This window comes from Berghia stephanieae, chromosome 10 (assembly GCF_034508935.2).
Source record: "Berghia stephanieae isolate SIO BIC M18660-M18661 chromosome 10, UCSD_Bste_1.3, whole genome shotgun sequence".
In the NCBI taxonomy this organism is placed as follows: domain Eukaryota; kingdom Metazoa; phylum Mollusca; class Gastropoda; order Nudibranchia; family Aeolidiidae; genus Berghia; species Berghia stephanieae.
The window spans coordinates 33,180,189-33,200,188 of NC_088369.1; the positions used below are offsets into that span (position 1 = coordinate 33,180,189).

General features: G+C 35.4%; 3 protein-coding genes across 4 annotated transcripts in view; 2 read left to right on the forward strand and 1 right to left on the reverse strand.

Annotated features, from left to right (window-relative positions):
- The window catches only part of LOC144956121 (uncharacterized), an 11,245-nt gene extending 5,073 nt beyond the window's left edge, over window positions 1-6,172 (reverse strand). Inside the window, exons 1-2 of the mRNA XM_078886478.1 lie at window positions 6,083-6,172; window positions 912-1,310 (exon numbers count right to left, since the gene is read on the reverse strand). Of these exons, the coding sequence (XP_078742604.1) occupies window positions 912-1,310; window positions 6,083-6,128 (445 nt within the window). The 5' untranslated portion in view covers window positions 6,129-6,172. The remainder of the gene's footprint in view (window positions 1-911; window positions 1,311-6,082) is intronic.
- A 1,641-nt stretch (window positions 6,173-7,813) lies between these two features.
- On the forward strand, window positions 7,814-12,793 carry LOC144956122 (uncharacterized). Of its 2 annotated transcripts, none has more exons than XM_078886480.1 (2): window positions 7,814-8,280; window positions 11,831-12,793. In XM_078886480.1, exon 2 carries the CDS (start codon window positions 11,836-11,838, stop codon window positions 12,778-12,780), a length of 945 nt encoding a protein of 314 aa, XP_078742606.1. In that variant the 5' UTR covers window positions 7,814-8,280; window positions 11,831-11,835; the 3' UTR covers window positions 12,781-12,793. The 2 variants fall into 2 exon arrangements, with proteins under 2 accessions (XP_078742606.1, XP_078742605.1); XM_078886479.1 differs by having other exon boundaries at window positions 7,814-8,252.
- A 6,146-nt stretch (window positions 12,794-18,939) lies between these two features.
- LOC144980997 (uncharacterized) overlaps window positions 18,940-20,000 on the forward strand; it is a 22,500-nt gene continuing 21,439 nt past the window's right edge. The window contains exon 1 of the mRNA XM_078929040.1: window positions 18,940-19,804. Coding sequence (XP_078785166.1) covers window positions 19,574-19,804 — 231 coding nt within the window. The 5' untranslated portion in view covers window positions 18,940-19,573. The remainder of the gene's footprint in view (window positions 19,805-20,000) is intronic.

Genomic DNA, 20,000 nt, shown 5'->3' on the forward strand with positions numbered 1-20,000 from the left:
TGTTTTGATATCGCACTATTGTTCCCAATTTCCATACTTATTATTTCAAATGTTATTGTGTGGCTCAGTGGCTCAGCTGTACGTTGTCTCGTCTTGTCGTAAAAGTGAAGCAATTTTGAGCCTGGTCATGGGGCGTATGGGCGACAGTAATTGTAGAAAAATATAGTTCCGATATTGTGTCCTTGGATAAGGCACTTTGTACACATTAACCAATTTAACTAAGGAAAGCATTGATACCTGGCTACACCAGAATATTGTAAGAGTGTTTGGTCAAAAAGAACATCCAACAGGCAACTGATACTGTATGAAATAGAAATACGGTTCCATATGGTCTGCTATATATTGTAAAGCCCATTGAGCGCGGTGAATCCGTGGAAATGCGCTTTATGAATATGTTTATAGGTATTTTATCGTCGCTGTGACGTAACGTGTAATAACATTTTTAAAATGTTTATTCGTGACACAAAAAAAAACAAAGCCAGCAATATTCAATGACGCCAAAATTGAATTTAATTCTATGTCGAGGAATTTTTTTAATCTCAACGGACTCATGTTCGGAAAGATAGAAATGAATGATACAGAACATTCAAGAATGTTCTCATGTTTAGATATCGGCTGACAAGAAGCTGTATATCTTTATTGAATAAAAGAGAATCATCTTTAACATTGATACATCGGTTACAACACTTTTGATTTTTTTTTAAACTCCCACAAAACATTAGAATTGAAACACAATGCAGAAGAAGAAGAAGAAGAAGAAGAAGAAGAAGAAGAAGAAGAAGAAGAAGAAGAAGAAGGAAGAGGAGGGGGAGGGGGGAGGAGGAGGAGGACGAGGAGGACGAGGACGAGGACGACGAGGAGGAGGAGGAGGAAGAGGAGGATGAGAAGAAGACGAAGAAGAAGAACCAAACCTAATTCTTTTGGCTCCAAATCCACAATGCCTTTTCTCCTCAACTCCTTGCCGATGTAAGTGAAGTGGAGGATACATTGTAACTCTCGTGGATCGTCATTGCGGTAGACCGAAATGGTGAAAGAATGATTCTGTGGCTTGTAGTGATATCGTGGGCTTAAAGAGTCTGGGTCAATGATCACTTTATTCTGCACAACTGAGTGTTTTACGTAAACTTTTCCATGAAGATCGGTGATTTGAAGACACGTGAGTTTCAGGTCAGAGCCCGAGACAGAAGAGCCGTTTTCGGCGTTCACAAAGTAATCACAGCGAATTGTGGCAGGGTGGGAGACCAACACGAATCTCTCTAACACCACTGCTCTCACATTCAAGTCCAATATCGCAGGTATCATTATAAAACCTGTAGAAGTAAAAGTTTCAAAAATATCAGCTGGATTTTAAAGCAATGTTTGTGGCGGTTTACTCCATTATAGATATTTGCTTTGTTAACATCATAATTAGAACACATCACATGCTTAGAGCACTCCGAAATGCACTTGCCGGTCCTAAGCCCAGAAAAAGGAGGAAGGTTGGACGTGGGGTTAGCAGCCACACCCTATAGAAAAATACAAAGCTACATAAATTTCAACAGAGCATAACTATTGTACTTACTGGCTTGAGTCGAAGAGATACCTCCCCATGAGATTTGGTGGGAGCTGGAGGAAGAATGACGAGGTCTGGTGAAAGCCGCAAGGAAGCCAGATCTCCGAAACATCTGTTCTCAATGAAGACAATAACAAGGATTGAAACCTAGAATGTCCGCACTATGTATAAAACAGGGAAGTCAGCTCAATTAGTAAAGGGAGATGAAGAGGTATGGAACATAGCTACTCGGAATAATATGCGAGAACCGATGGAATGGATCAGGACATTCCACGCTCTAATCTGGAGAACGCATTTATTCAGGTCATGAAGACGAGACTAGTAACCACACAGAAGAAGTTGAAATTATGATGACCCCGAACAATGCTCAAATCAGTCATTGAATGGGAATCCATGTTATCTAGGATCTTGGCAACTAGGTTTAACTCCTAAGGGAAAAAGTCACTATCATCCAAGTCTATGTATACACCAACAATTCAGACATAGAAATTAAACACGAGTTTTTAATAACATGCTTCAGGCCACATTTGATAAAGCTCCGGACAAAGATACCAAAAACGCTGATTTGTGACGTTAATGCAAAAATAGGATAACAGAGGAAAGGAATACAGCATGGGCACACAATCAGTGAGTACTATGAATGAAAATACATAGTGAACTTTTCGTCGATTTCTGCGGATTTAATGACTGAGCGATTGGTGGCAGTGTCTTTCCTCCATAAGAATATACACATAATAGCGTGGAAATCACCTGATGGACACAATGAAAACCAAATTGACCACCTCACAATATCAAGAAAGTGGAGACGCAGCCTTATAGACACCGGTACTGATGCAGCATCAGACTATCATATACTTTTAGGAACTTTGAAGCTCAGACCTCATGATTACCGGTCAGACGTGCTACTTTTACAACACCACAGAGGTTATCTGATAGTTTTATATAACATAATCCTATTTCTTTCTCTCGATAATTCAATCTGATATCACAATTTTGAAACAATGGGTTCATAAACGATTTGCACATATTTGCAGGTCATATAGCCGAATACAATTATGGGCTCGTTTTAACATTGTTGCAATGAACTTGCAATGAATTTGAGTTAACAGACCATCACCTCGGCCATAAACTATGTGCATGTCGGAAAACCAAACGCCATCATAAGCTTAGTTTAGTATTGCTGTAATAGACAGTATTTTGCCTTGGTTTGAGAGTATGTACTTTCATTTCAACAATGAGACCATGGGATTATCAGACCTGCTATTGTGTACAAGTTGGTCACATACTATAGGTGACCCTCCGCCTCGAAGCGGTATTAAGTCGGGATTTGGAAAACGAAGAAAACCGGTTTTAAAGTGGAAATGGTCAATATTATCAAATTTCAGTTTTTGGTTGTTTCAGAAACTACAATCATTTTTCTACATGAAAACATAATAATTCAACATAAACAATGACGATAAGTTATATAAATTTCAAGTTTAAAAATGCAACTATCAGTGACACATTCAAAACGAGAGTTGACTTTCTCTCAGAGAGCCACCCTTTCCAAGGCTTAGTAATACCGAGTCTTTTTCTCCACCAATAAGATGTAAATATCACAGCAAAGGGCGTGTCTTTATCTATCTCAGAGAAAGCATGACTGTTTTCACAATTTCATGGTTCAACCAATAATGGACTTTAAAAACTGTAAACAAGTCTAGGTTTTTCCCTGACAACCTTACAAATGAATGATTCTGATTGGTCAACGCTTATCACATGCGCTGTGGCTGTAGACCATAATGCTCGGGCGATGCTTCATGACGTCAGCATGCGTGTGTTACATATGTGTGTGTTTGTGCATTTTGATACACACCACGTGCTATTATCTCTTTGTCTAGCTGCATCGAGGTGATGGTCCTCCTTTGTCCCTCTTTTTTTATTCATGAAATTATAGGACATGCTAAGACTTAATAGGACAACAGTTGACTAATCTTACACTTACAGAGATTGTTGTAGGATCAACATTTAATTTTAAGTACAAAAGCAGAACAATAAATAGAACCTTCAACAATTAATGAACTCCCGATGGAAATACGTGTAACTAAAAAATGAAATGGATGGATAGATACACAGACAGAAAGACAAACCTATAAATGGATAAATAGATAGATAGATAGATAGATAGATAGATAGATAGATAGATAGATAGATAGATAGATAGATAGATAGATAGATAGATAGATAGATAGATAGATAGATAGATAGATAGATAGATAGATAGATAGATAGATAGATAGATAGATAGATAGATAGATAGATAGATAGATAGATAGATAGATAGATAGATAGATAGATAGATAGATAGATAGATAGATAGATAGATAGATAGATAGATAGATGAAGAGGGGAGAGAGACAAACAGAGAGAGAGAGAGAGAGAGAGAGAGAGAGAGAGAGAGAGAGAGAGATGGATGTTCGTTTTGTCGTGCTTTCTTTGTATACTGAAAGAAAGGAGGAGGGGGGTGGGAGTGGGGGGGTCTTTTTAGACAATGAACAATGTGGGTGAACGCTATGGACAACTTGAGAGATTCAATAACAGGTTTTCATGTAAGTCACTACACAATAAGCCCCACCCCTCCTCCTCAAGCTGTCATCTGACTCAAAATGGAAACAATGCAATGATTGATTTGACCAGCCCATTTCTTTAATTGCAATCTCATTGGTCAATATGTTTCCAGTTGATTGACTATGACTTACTTTGTAACAAAATGCTTTCTTTAAACTATCCCTACAATTCTTTGCTCCGCCTCCATCCCTTTCTTCAGGTCTACCTCACTCTCTCCGTCTCCCTTTTGTTTCTTTCACACACAAACACACACACAAACACATACAATTATACAGGTTTCAATCTTTATTCTATTTCCCTCGCGTCCTCTTAATGCACAAGCAGTCTCACTCCCCTCCCCCTCTCGCTCCTCTTTTTCTCTATATCTCTCTCTCTTTCTTTCTTTCTCTCTCTCTCTCTCTCTCACACACACATGTGTGTGTGTTTGTGTGTGTGTGTGTGTGTGCGTGCGTGTGTGTGTATTTTACTCTCTCATTCTATCTCTTCCTCTCTAATCCTCTTTCTTGATAATTCTTTTCCTGCCCACCCGGCTTCACGTAGTTTCAAAACTGTACTTTGAAATTATAAGCCCTTCTTTAACTTTTGGCATTTTAAAATCGTATTTTCTCTATTAAATAAGACAAAAATTTCACATTAATAATTCTTATTTCATTGATTCTTTATTTAAATATCAAAAATTCTTGAAAAAGTGAGCAATTGTCGGCATTTTTTTCCCAGTGTTTTATTTGTTTAAGAACATCTTACATAATAATGAATAACTACAAAAGTAATTATTGGATTGTTTCAAAAATTTGTATGTACATTATTAGATGTATAATCTAAGCTCATGCCAAATTTCACTATTCTCGTCAAATTTTCGATGCCCGTATCTAAGGAGTTATCTTTGCCCATTGACTTGACTGTGCGTGAAAACGGTGCCTCACTTCAAAGTCAATTTTCTCAAAATTTGGTTTTCACACTCCCCCTACTTCAAACGGTCATATCTCGGCAATGAATGATCAGAATTGTATAAATTTGGTATCAAATTTTAAAGCATAAAATAAGCTATGATTGGGTACCAAAAACCCAAAATTGAAAAATCCGACTTAATATCGTTTCGAGGTGGAGGGTCACAACGATGTTGACGTCACTAAGCTCTTTGTTATTGCTCTTAGACAGCCATTTTAACTAGCAGTTCTCACTAAATTCTATCAATCAGACTAAAAAAAATTTTTTATTCTCTATTGTCTTCTGGCACTTTTCTACTCACTTCATATCTTGTTGTTACCAACATAAGTGCCTGCTCCACTCACTTTTCTTAATTAAAAATTCACCCCATACACCGGAGCATACTCAATGTCTCAATCGTTTCTATGTTATATGTTTGTGTTGAGAATATTGGCTATTAAGCTTAACTGCTGGTCAAAATTACTTCGCGATGGTGGTGTGCGAACGAATCGGCGGTCTCAAGAAGTGGGTGAGAGAGGGATCTAGAAATGACTTGGGTTTGAAACGAATATTTTTGTGTTCGTTGATAGCTCACACGGTAGAGCCACGCTCTCACCTGCCAGGCGGAGTTGTCGTACCAATAAGGTCGCAGGTTCAAACCCCACCACCGCCGCGAAAAAAATTTTATTCTCTATTGTCTTCTGGCACTTTTCTACTCACTTCATATCTTGTTGTTATCAATCAGACTATAAACGTTTAAGGTTATTAACGAGTATATAATAATTGGTTACAAGTAGTCAAGTAGTATTTTGTGTTTTGGTGCATGATATCCGATTGACTGATGTTATGAGTTTGTTTTTTTTTAAATAGATCTAGATAAATGCATGGCATCAAAACTATAGACATAGAGAAAAATGTGTTTTGTTTAACTTTGACATGCGTGCGCTAAAATTCATAGAAAAGGGTTGGATTGAGCTGAAGACAATCATAAAGACTTACCGTCGAAGACAATGAAGAAATTTAACAAAAATGCCAGTCCCTCCATGAGATCGCCAGTCAAAGAGGTACAACATTGCGCTCATTATCTAGATAGGAAGCTTGAACCGGAAATGGTTGCTTATTAACGTTGGAGGCTTTATTTTGATTGGATATTTTATTTAGTTTTCTAATTGGTAAAGGAATGGAGAAAAAGAAGAAAAAAAAAGAAAGAAATATGACGTAATCAATGGCTCAAAATAATTCATAATCCTAATCATATCATAATCATTTTTAAGGACTACATAGTTCAAAAGACATTTAAATACCCTGTTGTATTTTTTCAAATATAAATATATAATAGTTATTACAAACAAAAGAAAAGATCAAATTAATGCATGGATTTTATAATATGTTATTACACAACATCGTACACACACACAAGAAGGTCAAAATGGTGCATAAATATTATTTCACGCATTTAAAAAATCGAGAAAAAACAAATCACAAACCTGTGTGGGAACATAACAAACAGTATTCAACGTTCAGCGGATAGACTTTCACTTTCACTTCATTCCGCCCTGATCCAAAACACACAAGAGGTATATATATATATATATATATATATATATATATATATATATATATATATATATATATATATATATATATATATATATATATATATATATTGCTGACTCTATATTCTATATATATATATATATATATATATATATATATATATATATATATATAATATATGTGCGTGGTGTGTGTGTGTGTGTGTGCGTGCGTGAGTGTGTGTGTATGTGTATGCGCGTGTTAGGTTATATATATATATATATATATATATATATATATATATATATATATATATATATAATAAAAACAAAAACCATGAAATAGTAGTGTTCAACTTTTTGATAAAAGGAGCTATTTATTCCACCTTTGGGATGAATGAAGAGAACTGCATTGTCTTGTATAATTACATATAAAAAGCTTAATATCATTTTGGCCATAAAATTATTACTATCAATCGATTTAAATGAAGACCAACTTGTCAAAAACTAAAAAACCCTTTTGAAATTTCGGTTTTAAATTATTTTTGACCACGTCGGGGTTATTTTAATCCTTGCTGTAAAGAGTGAAAGTTTACTAGCAAAATAAGAATGTACGAGTAAACAGTGGTTAGTCTGTATACCCACGGCAATATAAGATTCACTATTTGCTCACTTTTTTGCCGAGGAAATATTGTGTTTTAAAATAATTTTGTTTACAAAAACTACACGATGGTAACGGGCGAGTTTTATTTCATAATGTGTAGATGTTCTATACTGCCTCGACTGCAGACGATCAGGAGGGGGCAACGTTTTTCTTCATCCTTCCTATCGGGACGCAATCTTGATAATAATTCTATATTATTCAGTTTGATGGAGTCCACGTTCAACAGGTTTCCATTATAACTTGATCAAGAAGTAGGCATAGTGATCTTGTCACACTGCTTTGTCCTTCCTTTGTGGCTATTTTAAGAACATTACTGTAAATTATTTTAATGTTTTTATTGTTGTTGTCGTCGTCGTCGTCGTCGTTGTTGTTGTTGTTATTTTTGTTGTTGTTGTTCTTGTTGTTAATGATGATGATGATGATGATGATGATGATGATGATGATGATGATGATGATGATGATGATGATGATGATGATGATGATATTGTTGCAGTTGTTATTGTTGCTGCTGCTGATGATGCTATTGTTTGATTTTTTATTTATCTTTTCTTTTTCTTTTTTTTTCTTCTTCGATTTTTGTTGATTTTTGTTTGTTTATTTGTTTAGTTTAGTTTTTCGTTTTTGTTGGGGGTTTGTTTCTGTTTTGTATTTTTTTTTGGGGGCGGGGGGGGGTGTTTTGTTTTGTTTTTTTATTTTTATTTTTTCGTTTCTCTTTTTATTTTTTGTTGAAGTTATTTTTTCCTTTTTTTTTTTTTTTGAATTAATTTTTTTTTTTTTTTAGTTTGTCTTTGTTTCTTTTATTTGATATTATTTGGGTTTGGGGAAATTTACTTGACAACTGTCCACAATCACTACACAGGCATCTGCAGGTCAACGGAAGTGCACTGTTTACCGTAGATACCTAAGAAGCGAGTCGCCTTTCAAGTATCAGCAGGATTTGATAACAAGGATAATAGTCCGAAATTTAAAGGTGCGCAACACATTCTGCAGAAATAAGCGTAGGTTGTTTCATTAACCAATTGTAGTATGAGAAGAGTTATTCAATAAAAAGAAAGAGAGACATTCCGAAAGCTCCTACATCCCCAGTATTCTTTCAATTTGTTCACCGTTGATCTTTGTCAGGCGTTTTCGTTTTATTTATTTTGTCATCATATTTTTAAAAAACTCTAGAACAAACCTTGATAGATTTGTGAAAGTTTGAAATTTCCTAATTTGACCATTGTTTTGATTCTCGGCCGCCATTTTGATATATGAAGTATTTAAGGGTTTATTGTTTTGTTTTTTCTTCTATTATTATTAGGATTAGATAGCTCGAGATCGAAGAGTTTTTTTTTTTTTCTATTAAGGTTCATAAGTCTTAGCAAAGGTGCTGGGGTGTTTGTTTTTCCTGGGGTTAGTTGACAGAATATTATTGGATTTGCTTCCCGTTGCAGGAGCTTTCGGAAGGCCTCCCAAATCTCCTACGACTTCGAGCTAACCATAATAGAAAAAAAAAAAAAAACAAAGCTAGAGGACTGCTTTGCACTTTTCAATACTTCACAAGTCAAAAGGGCGGCCGAGATGGTCAAATTAGGAAATTTTAAACTTTCACAAATCTATCAAGGAGGGTGGTTCTAGAGTTTTTAAAATGCTTCTATATGACGACAAATTGAATAAATAAACACATGACAAAAGATCTACGGTGAACATACAAATTGAAAGAAATGCTAGCACTTGGAGCTTTTGGAAGGTCTCCCGAGGATTTTTTTTCTTTCTATTAGGGTTAGTTATAAGTATTTAGTAAAGGTGATAGGGCGTTTGCTTTTCATATTAGGGTTAGTTAAAGGTACTAGCTTTTTTTTTTTCTCAGGGTTAGTTGAGGGAATATTTGAGTTGTTTCCCTTTGCACTAAGAGCTTTCGGAAGGTCTCCCCAGAATAATAGTAAGATTTGGGAGCAAACCAACTTGCACTTATTTGCAGGTCTGATAGCCCACTCCCTTATGGGCTCATTGTTGTAATGGAAATCTCAAAAACATGACGCAAAATATTGTCCATTACAACAATGTTAAACTAGGTCCATGCCATAAGTCATAAGTGGGTTCAGGTGTCAGACCTGCATATAGGGTATGTACACATCGGAGCAAACAATATTCCAGGCTGCCTACTGTGTAGAGTCAGAATCGGACCTAGAATCTAAAATAGAATAGAATGTGCACCATAACAACAACATGATACAATAATAAAAGTCTGCGGCTATTCAGACTCGAGTCTGAATAGTCTCCCATGGCTATTAGGACTCAAATTCCTTGCGCTTATTCAATCGACAGATTATTTGGACTCTGAATACTCTTCCATGGAAGCAGCAGCTACTCATGGTGCTCACACTACTGTGTTATGACGATCGACCCAATCAGCAAATTTCTTGCCACACTCATGCACTGCCGCAAACCCACCCGGAAGCTCCATCACAACGCACTGTTCAACTAGATGCTCTGCGGTTTTGGGTTCTTTACCACACGGTTACATGTTGGACAGGTGGAAAGTTGCCACTGATGAAGCGATTTTGCTGTCAGGCAGGTTCTCGACCGAAGCCAATTCGCTACCACCTAGTGTCTCCTCTTACTGGTGGAGCCTTGCAACTTCTCATCTAGTTTTGAGGAGTGTATGTCCCCTCCCCCTCGAGGGATTGAATTCATCCAAACCGACTTCCATCTCGTATATGCATCTCTGTTCGTAGTCAGGGAAGCTGCGTACAAGGGTTGCTGTATAGTATAGTTTTGTTTTGTTTTTTAAATATTGATAATTACATACAGAATTGATGCAAATCAAAATAACAAATATAGTAACTATAAACAGGTAGTCTAAACCCACTTTATTTGATAAGAAAGATTAAATCATGGATCAGTTGGAATTCCAGTTAGAAATTTAAAAAAGAAAAGAGTTTACAACTCTTCAAAAGTAACAAAAGTCAGTTAAAGTAACTGTGGTCTAAAGGAAAAGCTTTGTAACAACTCAACATATGTCCAAACAAAATCAGAACAATTTTTTTAAATAACATATTCTGATAGTGTTAGATAGGCAAGAATCCTTCTACAGCCCAAAGCACGGGTTATGAGCTGAGTCAGTCTGATATCAATATGAGCAAAACAGAATTTCTTCTGAACTCTTCTTCTGTTTCTTTATCAGTTCCGATCTCTGCCCACTGCTGCACTGTGTTTCACTGTGCACGCACATTGGAATTTGAGTCCAAACAGCCACGGGAGACTATTTAGACTCGTGGCCGAATTGCCACTTTGATAATAAGCTCTGCTGTCCTCACCACCACCCTATTCTATTCACCATTGTCTGTCATAAAGGTGCTGAGTTTAATGTAATTGCTTTCTCAAGTTAAAAAAAAATACGTGTGCAGCTTTGTAGCCTAGAGAACACACACGCACACACATACACACATTCACAATACAGTAAGACCTCGAATTCTGAAACTTCTCAAATTGGGAAACCCGACCTATCGGGACAAAATCCCAGGCATCCTTATTTTCTCTTTATATTATACCTCTCTGATTAGGAAAAGGTTCGGGGCTAGTCAGGCCAAACTTTCATTTTGAGGATTTATTGCAATATTTCCAATTTCACAGCATCAAAATATTGCTTGAACAATGAAAATGAAGCAGAAACACACAATTTAAAGTTTTCACTATACATGAGTACCCCATGTGAATGAGTACAACAGTCCCAGTGCTTACAACAGTCCCTCTCGTATCTGGAGGTGTGAAACTTTTCCAGGGCAGCAGCACTTTGTATTGATCCAAGTCTGTGCTTGTTCCACCAACTCTTACCGTCCACATGACACCAGCTTCGCTAGTATAAAGGCAAGGTCTGCATTTGTCCAAAATAATTGATCATGTATTGTTTTGCAAACGGTGTTGACATTTATGTGGGTCTAGTTTACATCACTTTGAGTATCTCAAATAGAAAACAGAATTCTCTCCCCCCACCCACCCATAAACATGAACATTTTCAAAAAGACAAACATTGCACCAGTTTGTTTGTTAGACCAGCTCTTTTGAAGTCTATTCTCATTAGCCAGTCCATTTCAGTGCTAGTGCTATCTGTCTAAAGTTGTTTTCATACTCTATGGCTTGGATGACAACTGAAGTATCCACCTGCCCGGGAAATCGGGAAACTTGGATAATCCAGATGGTTTCAGTAGCAATTGATCTTTTCTGATTAGTGAAGTACCACTGTACTTGCAAAGCTAAGAGTAATGCGAGGAGGGAATATCCCTGCAGACATTTGCCAATTTAATCTCCAAATGTTTCTATAAAACTGATGAAATTTGCCTTATAATTTGTCAAACCTCCCCATGGAATTTTCCAAATCTGAACATTATTGGAATTAAACCAAAACATGGAAATTTTGTTGTTTCTCCTGTAATGAGAGCTCGGGAGTAACACGAGTTTTTGCTTGGAACAGGACTCTTGTTATAAAATGAGCTCAACCATACATATTTATTTAAAATCATTTTTCTACTGTGCCAATTTTATTACAGTTTTATCTTTTTTTTCCAGCCAACATGCCAGCAGATGTTGGTTGCCCATACCCTGGCTTCGATAAAACTGGTCAGTTTTACGAGCAACGACCAGCACCTAGAGTGAGACCGGAAGCTGAAGAGTTTGCTGTCAGGAATAAAGGCAGCATTGACTTGTTCAATGCAGAAAAACACACTCATGTCATTCCGCCACCAAAATCACCACGTTGTCCACCTGGTGCAGGCAGACAAAACTATGAGCAGTCGTTGAATGGAAATGTTGGAAGTTTACTTGGAGGAAAAGGAAAGCCGCCTCCTGTTGCTCCTCAACCAGTTGCAAGGGTTTCAGGGAAAGGAGAAGAGATTGCTGAAGGCCATAAAGGAAGGGGTATGAACAATTTGATGGTGAGTTATGGACAAGGAAGACCTTCTCCACGGCCCAATCCTCGAGTGAAAAGGGAAGCAGAGGTGGCTGCTAGTCTTGATAGAGGAAGTAGAATGGACTCTCTTCTTCACAATCCAAATAATCTTCCAGAAACACCTAGAAATGCTCCGCGTGTGAAGAAGGAAGCAGAGGAAAATGCTGACCTAGGTAAAGGCTCTAATATGTCTAAGATAATGGGGAAATATGGAGAGACTCCCCGATCATCCAGACCGGTTCCTAGAGTTTCACAATATGCACAGGATAATGCAGAACTGGATAAAGGAAAGAACATGCAAGCTACCCTTTATAACTATGGATCTCAGGCTCCAACTCAGCCAGCCCCAAAGGTGAAAGATGGACAGGAAATGGCAAATTTAGACAAAGGAGGGAGAATGTCTAGAATGATTCATGAGGCCAATGAAATTCCATGTGCTCCGAAACCAGCCCTCAGAGCTTGCTCGTCAGCTGGAAGGAAGAATATTAAAAAGAACAGAGGAACAATCAGTAATATATTCGCAGAAAGTTCCAAGTGGCAAATTGTTCCTACTCCTGGTGTTAGAAACTAAATTATATATTCATATACACACATATATATTTTATATATATATATAAATATATATATATATATATATATATAATATATATATATATATATATATATATATATATATGTGTGTGTGTGTGTGTGTGTGTGTGTGTGTGTAAGTGTGTGCATGTATGTGTGCATGTATGTGTGTGTGTATGTGGTATATACGTACATTAAAATTTTATTATTTTTATCTTTGGTGATTTAGAATTTAATTTTGGTGAAAAGGATATTATTCATATCTGGCTGGTCCTTTTGTTACAAATCATTTCAATGCATAGTTTTTCTTATTAGTATTAAGTTGAGCTCAGCACAAATTAAATTAGAGTCGTAAAAACGAACACATTCAGTACGCATGGTCCATCTTCTCTACCGGAACTGGCTCAGTCTTTTTTACTTGATCAATGTTCCCTTTTTAAGCGATTACTTTTGTCGTTTTAGCATCTATGGTTCAAATAAAACCAACACAAAAATTAATTCATGTTTCAATTAATTTGATTTTTTTTTTCTTTTTCCCTTTCCATCGCTGAACTCACTTTATTTGATATTTAGTACAACATAAACACACAAAGGGCCATATGCATTGATTTGTAAAAATATTTATCAAAACGTTAATCTATTAATCATTTTGAATAAACCATATCCTTGTTACAGTGGTTTCAACTTACTGTGATAAAACCTGTTATTTGTAAAGTAAAGATCAGGGGTAATTATATACTATAATGTATTTAAATAATTTTTTATTTCTTTTGTTTTAAGGGTTGTTTTTTTTTTTTCTTTCCTTTTTCATGGCTCAAATTACAACTGAATAGTACTTGTACTGAAACTGATTTATCAGATGTTACTGTTCAAGATTGTATATCATTATCATATTGTTAAATCCTTTTTTCAAAACATCACAATGCAAAACCATGTAATGAATAATTTAGCTATTTATTTTACAAGGGTAGCAGGTTTTTGTTAAAATCTCGGTCAGTTGTTATTGATTTGATTGGTTTCATGGTATTTTTGGGGTTGTTTTGTTGTTCTTGTTTTTTTCTTTTTTTTTTTTTTTTTTTTTTTGGGGGGGGGGGGGGGGGGTTGTGTATAATGTTTATTCAATCTTTAAAGTTGACCCCCCTCTTCACTTATTTCATTTTTTTTTTTTGAAGAGCCATGCATTGTATGTCTTGTCTTATTGTGTGCCCTTATGAAATATTTCCTATTAGATTTCCGAGGTGTGATTTATGTTTTACGACTGAGCATCTGATGCTACTACTAGTACTACTATTTTATTTGCAATCTAACATTCCATTCACTTCATTCCAAGATTAGAAGAATATACTTCTATTTACTGTTTAATTTATTGGAATGTTCCTGTGCTATCAAAAACAATAGTGATTATAATATATTATTTCAAATTGCAGAATCTGTACTGAACTTCGACCCCAGTAAAGGATTTTTGAGAGAGAGAGAGAGAGAGAGAGAGAGAGAGAGAGAGAGAGAGAGAGAGTGTGTGTGTGTGTGTGTGTGGTTGAGGATGTGTGTGTGATCCAAAAAATATTTAAGTCTAGTGATTGAGACAATAACTTTACAACCGCATTAACATTATATGTGACCCTTCGCCTTAAAACGGGATTTAGTCGGGTTTGTAAAGATGTTGAAAATTGAATTTATAGCCAGAAATATCAGACTTGTGTTGAGTTTGTATGTTTTATTGAGGAGAATGGATACCATATTTTAGGGGGCAAATGCCAACAATTTATATTTTTGACCAGTTTAACATTAAATTCGGCTTTTAAGCATATGGTTCGTTCCGACATAATACCGTTTTGAGACGATGGGTCACATTTATGTCTTGTTTGTATTACCGATGTGAATGAGTCCCATTACACGGGTATTGATAGATATTGCAAGAGTTCTTGTACAAAACAAAATGCCTTTGTGGAACGTTTACTGTATGAATGGAACTTTGATCCATATGGCTTACTTGTCGAATTGTTGAATGGCTTACTTGTGGAATGGTTGAAAGATTTGTGAAGCGCATTCAACATGACGACTCAATGAAAATGCGCTACATTTGTTTTCATATCATGTTATTTGAAGGTCCGTGAACAGCTGATTTGCACAATGTTATTTATAACCTTGTTTTCTCTGCATCACACGAGGAGGTAACTTTCACTGCTAAGTCGCATTTTCATAATAATTTATAGAAAACTGCAATTTTTTGGTCATTTTTTAGTGACTTAAATAGGAAAATACTTGCCTCATAGAACAATACCTTGAGTGTCTTGAATCGTCTAATAATTTTGTCTAGTTATTCTAATGTGTCTAATTTGAATATGTTGCTTGAGCGTGTCAACTCATTTTCTATTTGGAAGTGACATAGCAGGTTTTTAAATTCATCTCCTTACAAGTATTATCAAATGCTTTAACCCTCTCCTTACCAACTATATTATAGGAAAATCCTCACATTTGTAACGACATAATGAGCAAGAAAGATAATTAAAAGAGAAAAAAAAACATTCCCAAATAATCAGTCCACCTCGACTAGGGATCGAACCTTAGACCTTCTGATTACCGGCAGATAGTCTGAAGTTCGATCCCCAGTCGAGGTGGACTGATTTTTTGGGGATGATTTTTCTTTCTTGTATTTTTTTTTTCCTGCTTTGTCTGGCAGCTTTCATACACACTTGTTTAGTATTTATTTTACAATGATAGTTATAAGAACTTAATTCTGTTTTGTAAAGCTTGATTTGCCGCACAAAATCATGTATGGTATGCAGTTACTGTTTGTTTAGTTTGAGTGTTTTAAAAAGTCTAACTGTTGTGTGTGTGTGTGTGTGTGTGTGTGTGTGTGTGTGTGTGTGTGTGTGTGTGTGTGTGGTTTGGCTGGTGAGGTGAGAGCTAATGGTTTGATATATATTTTTCAATCTTAGTTGATCATGAATACTTACTGTGTCTTACGCATGTTACATATGTTTGTACATTTTTTCATTGAGTTGTACATATACATTATGACAGAAATGCAATAAACACTAGTTTTGTCCCTTTGTTTTGCCATTAAACGTACATCCTGGATAAATTTAGCACATTTTATAATGAGGAACAATTTTTTAAAAGAAATATCTGTGGACATATATATTATTTTATTTATGAGCACCGATAATGATCTGCCCTTTTATTCGAAGTTCCATAACCAAAGAAAATGCATACATTATTTATTTATTTACTTCTCTCCTTTTCATAAAAAAAAAAGATTAAAATTAGCTATTCCACGTGATGTAGGCAATCCTGAAAGGAAAATATTTAGATCATCAAACACAATTGGATGTCAACAAGAATCGGCAATGTTGTTAAGACGATGACTCGGAAAGGTAAGAATTTGATCATAGGCAGGGTTGCTATGGTCACTTTTCCTTCTTAAGCCCTAAGAAAAAATTAGTAAGGTTTTGGATATACGAGAGGGCCCCACCTGGGAAGCTCCAGACCCGTTTCTAGTTTTAGCATTATAGAGTGTCTTAATTTTTAGACCCCCCCCCCCCCCCCCACCCTTTTTTTAAAAAATGCTTCTTAATTCTCCCTCAACACTGCATTCATTTTGTCCATTTGACGTAGTGCAATGTGTCTGACAAAAATAAGGGACATAACTGTGTTTTATTGCATTCTCCGTGAACTGAAGGTGAATAGAAATTGTAGGATTGTATATTATTGCAGTTTTATTTTTATACAAAGTGCCGTGTTTTATTTGAACGCCTTTTCAAACATTCATATCCATTTTTGTAATCGTTGATTTTTAAAAAAAGTTTATTTGATGTTGATTTTTTTTTTTTTTTTTTTGGGTGGGGCGTATTTTTCTTTGTTAATCTCCCCTTCTCTTTTATGAATGATATAATATTAATGTATTTATAAATTTGTTTATTAATCAATTTTTTTTGTTTGTTTGTTTATCAATTTCACTTGAACATTTATTAGTCGAAAGGCATTAACTTGTCTTTATGATACTTAAAATAATTTATTCTGTACGTTGTAATACCATTGCTCAAATTTCATGTCATTGCACGGTAAGGATAATATAGTTGATAGATATTATATTATATCCGTATCATTAAATTCTACACATTGTTTCGATTATTTGATACGGACCTTTTTAAAAAGAATTAAAACTATTATCTTTCCTTATTTTACAAGTGCAATTCCTCACAATTTGTGCCCTTTAGTAGCAGTCTTTACTAGAATTATATTGGATATTATTCTTTTTTAGTATTTTGATGATACAAATAAAGAATTTTAGAATTATAACTTTTACGAATTGTGTTGCATTTCTCTCTCTCTCTCTCTCTCTCTCTCTCTCTCTCTCTCTCTCTCTCTCTCTCTCTATCTACCAACTATCTGTCTATATATATATATATATATATCCTTTTCCTCCTCCTCCTCCTCCTCCTCCTCCTCCTCCTCCTCCTCCTCCTCCTCCTCCTCCTCCTCCTCCTCCCCCTACTCCTCCTCCTCCTCCTCCCCCTCCTCCTCATCCTCCTCCTCCTCCTCCTCCTCCTCATCCTCCTCCTCCTCCTCCCCCTCCTCCTCCTCCTCCTGCTGCTGCTCATGTTGCCGTTGCACTTCTTTACATCTCTATCTTTGTTCTACTTATTGTTCTTTACCCTCTCCTCTTTTTCTTCTCTTCATCGTTCTCCTCCTCCTCCTCTTCCTCTTCTTCTTCTTCTATTTCTTCTTCTTCTTCTTCTTCTTCTTCTTCTTCTTCTTCTTCTTCTTCTTCTTCTTCTTTTTTTTTTTCTTCTTCTTCACTAATTATACATCAGAAATTACTTTTAAAATGTTATTATATATATTGTTTTATAAAATAAAAATATAACCAATTAACTTATTTTAATGAAAAGTTCACAATGACCTGTTGCAAAGAATGAAAAATAATAGATTCAAAGATTCAAGATTCAAACGTTTATTTTTAGTCAATTGCCAGTATAAGTCGTACAAGAATATAATATTTTCATCAACAGGAATACACCCAAGATTAAGATTACCCGCCGTGGAAGTCACTGACATCACGGTTCCGTAACTCAGAATAAAAGATGTTTGTTTTTGTTTTTAAGGATTTTACGGCGCTTGCAACACATTTAGGTTATATCAGCGCTGATGCATCAGTGAACTTTTCATCAAAATAAGTTAATTGGTTATATTTTTATTTTATTTTTTAAAGATATGTATGTATGTATGTGTTTAATGAGATATCACTAATTACATTTCAGAAATTACTTTTAAAATGTTATTATATATTAATAACATTTTAAAAGTAATTTCTTAAATGTAATTAGTGATATCTCATTAAGCAAATGATAGATTTCCTCAGTTGATAAGAGAGACGCATGCGCAATGCTATGTTGATGTTCTCCCTGTAAGGGCATGTGGCATCATACGAGTTTTGTGTGTTGACTCTCATAAGAACGTATACTTATCTCAACAGTTGACTTGATCGCAAACTCCGGTAATACTTCATAACACGTCAAATAAACACTTAATAATAGCCATTTTAGATTGGCATTTTCAGGGCAGTTAACACGCATGGGTTCACATCGCCTAATTGCCTTTCTTGTTTGTTTAGTTGCTGTTAATAATAACCAGTAACACATACACATAAATATATACATACATATAGATACATAGATAGTAAACACATAGATAGTATACATACATACATACATACACATATGCATACATACATACATACATACATACATACATACATACATACATACATACATACATATATACATACATACATTCATACAAACATACAAAATTACATACATCCATACAAATATACATACATACATACATACATACATACATACATACATACATATACATACATACATACATACATACATACATACATACATACATACATACATACATACATACTTACATACATGTACTTACAGACAGACAAACATACAGACACACATACAGGCAGAGAGACCGACAGACAGCCATACATACAATGGAGAAGTAAACATTTTAAAGCTGCGATGAATAAATTATGGCTCTTTATAAATTAATTTATCACACCGGAACATTAAATCAAATCAAGCGGATAGCCTTCAATGAACTATTCCTATACCATAGGTTCTCCCCCCCCCCCCCCAACACATAAACATTCACACACACGCACACACACACGCGCGCGCGCACATAACATTTAATATCAAAAGATGTCATGCTCCATTTATATCATCCTTAAAAAGAGCTGCTATTACATTCAGTGCAAGTAATGATATCAAAACCTCGGTATTCAAGGAATGGTGGTGATAAGTTACTAAGAGAAGATAAATGCCATCTACTTCTCAGAAGGTTTATAATGTATTGTGACAGTATGGTGTTCGTGTTGTGTCAACCAATTTATCTCAGCTCACTTCAGGTCAAAATATTTTTTAAAAGACAGTTTGAAAGAAGACATGTTTTTTATGAACAAAGCTACTCAAAATGCAACAAGACTTCTGTAAATTGTTATACGTCAAATGTTTTACTTTATTGATTCCAGATTTACTGCTTTTTACATGGGGAAATGTGTCTACAATAGTCCGCTTTTCTCAATTTAATCTTTTTAATAAACATAATTAAATAATCTCGGGCATTCCTATAGCGCGAGATCCAATTAAAGTGCTCAAAACGCTTTACAAGGGGTCCGAAGTCAATAGCAACACTTAACGTATTTAAATTTAGTAGTACACTTAAGCTATCGCATTACGAGGTGGTTGATAAAGACAATTTCGATAAAAATGGAATTAAAAACGTTTCCCAAACAGCAAAATTTTTGCAGGTACAGAATATGTTTCATTTTAATCCAAGCCTTATTGATTTACCAAGCACATCTGGTCAGAGCGACAGAGCTGTTTCCCTTCGATGAGGAAACGGGAGGTGTTTTATTGCCCGCTATGGATGATGACATTTTCAAAGTTAATATTTCAACTCCAATCAAAGTATCGGGGCAAATGTTCAAGGAACTATACGTGAGTATTGTTTCCTTCAGTGAATTGTTTTTCTAGTCTAAGTTCCCAATTTTATTGTGCGGCTTAATGAAGTTTTGCCATTATTTAAGGGGAAGTAACCGCGTAAAAATAGAATACTGAAATGTTTTTGTATGATTAATATCCCTTTATTTTTTCCAGTGCTATGCCTGAAACAGGATACACTTTCACTGTAAGT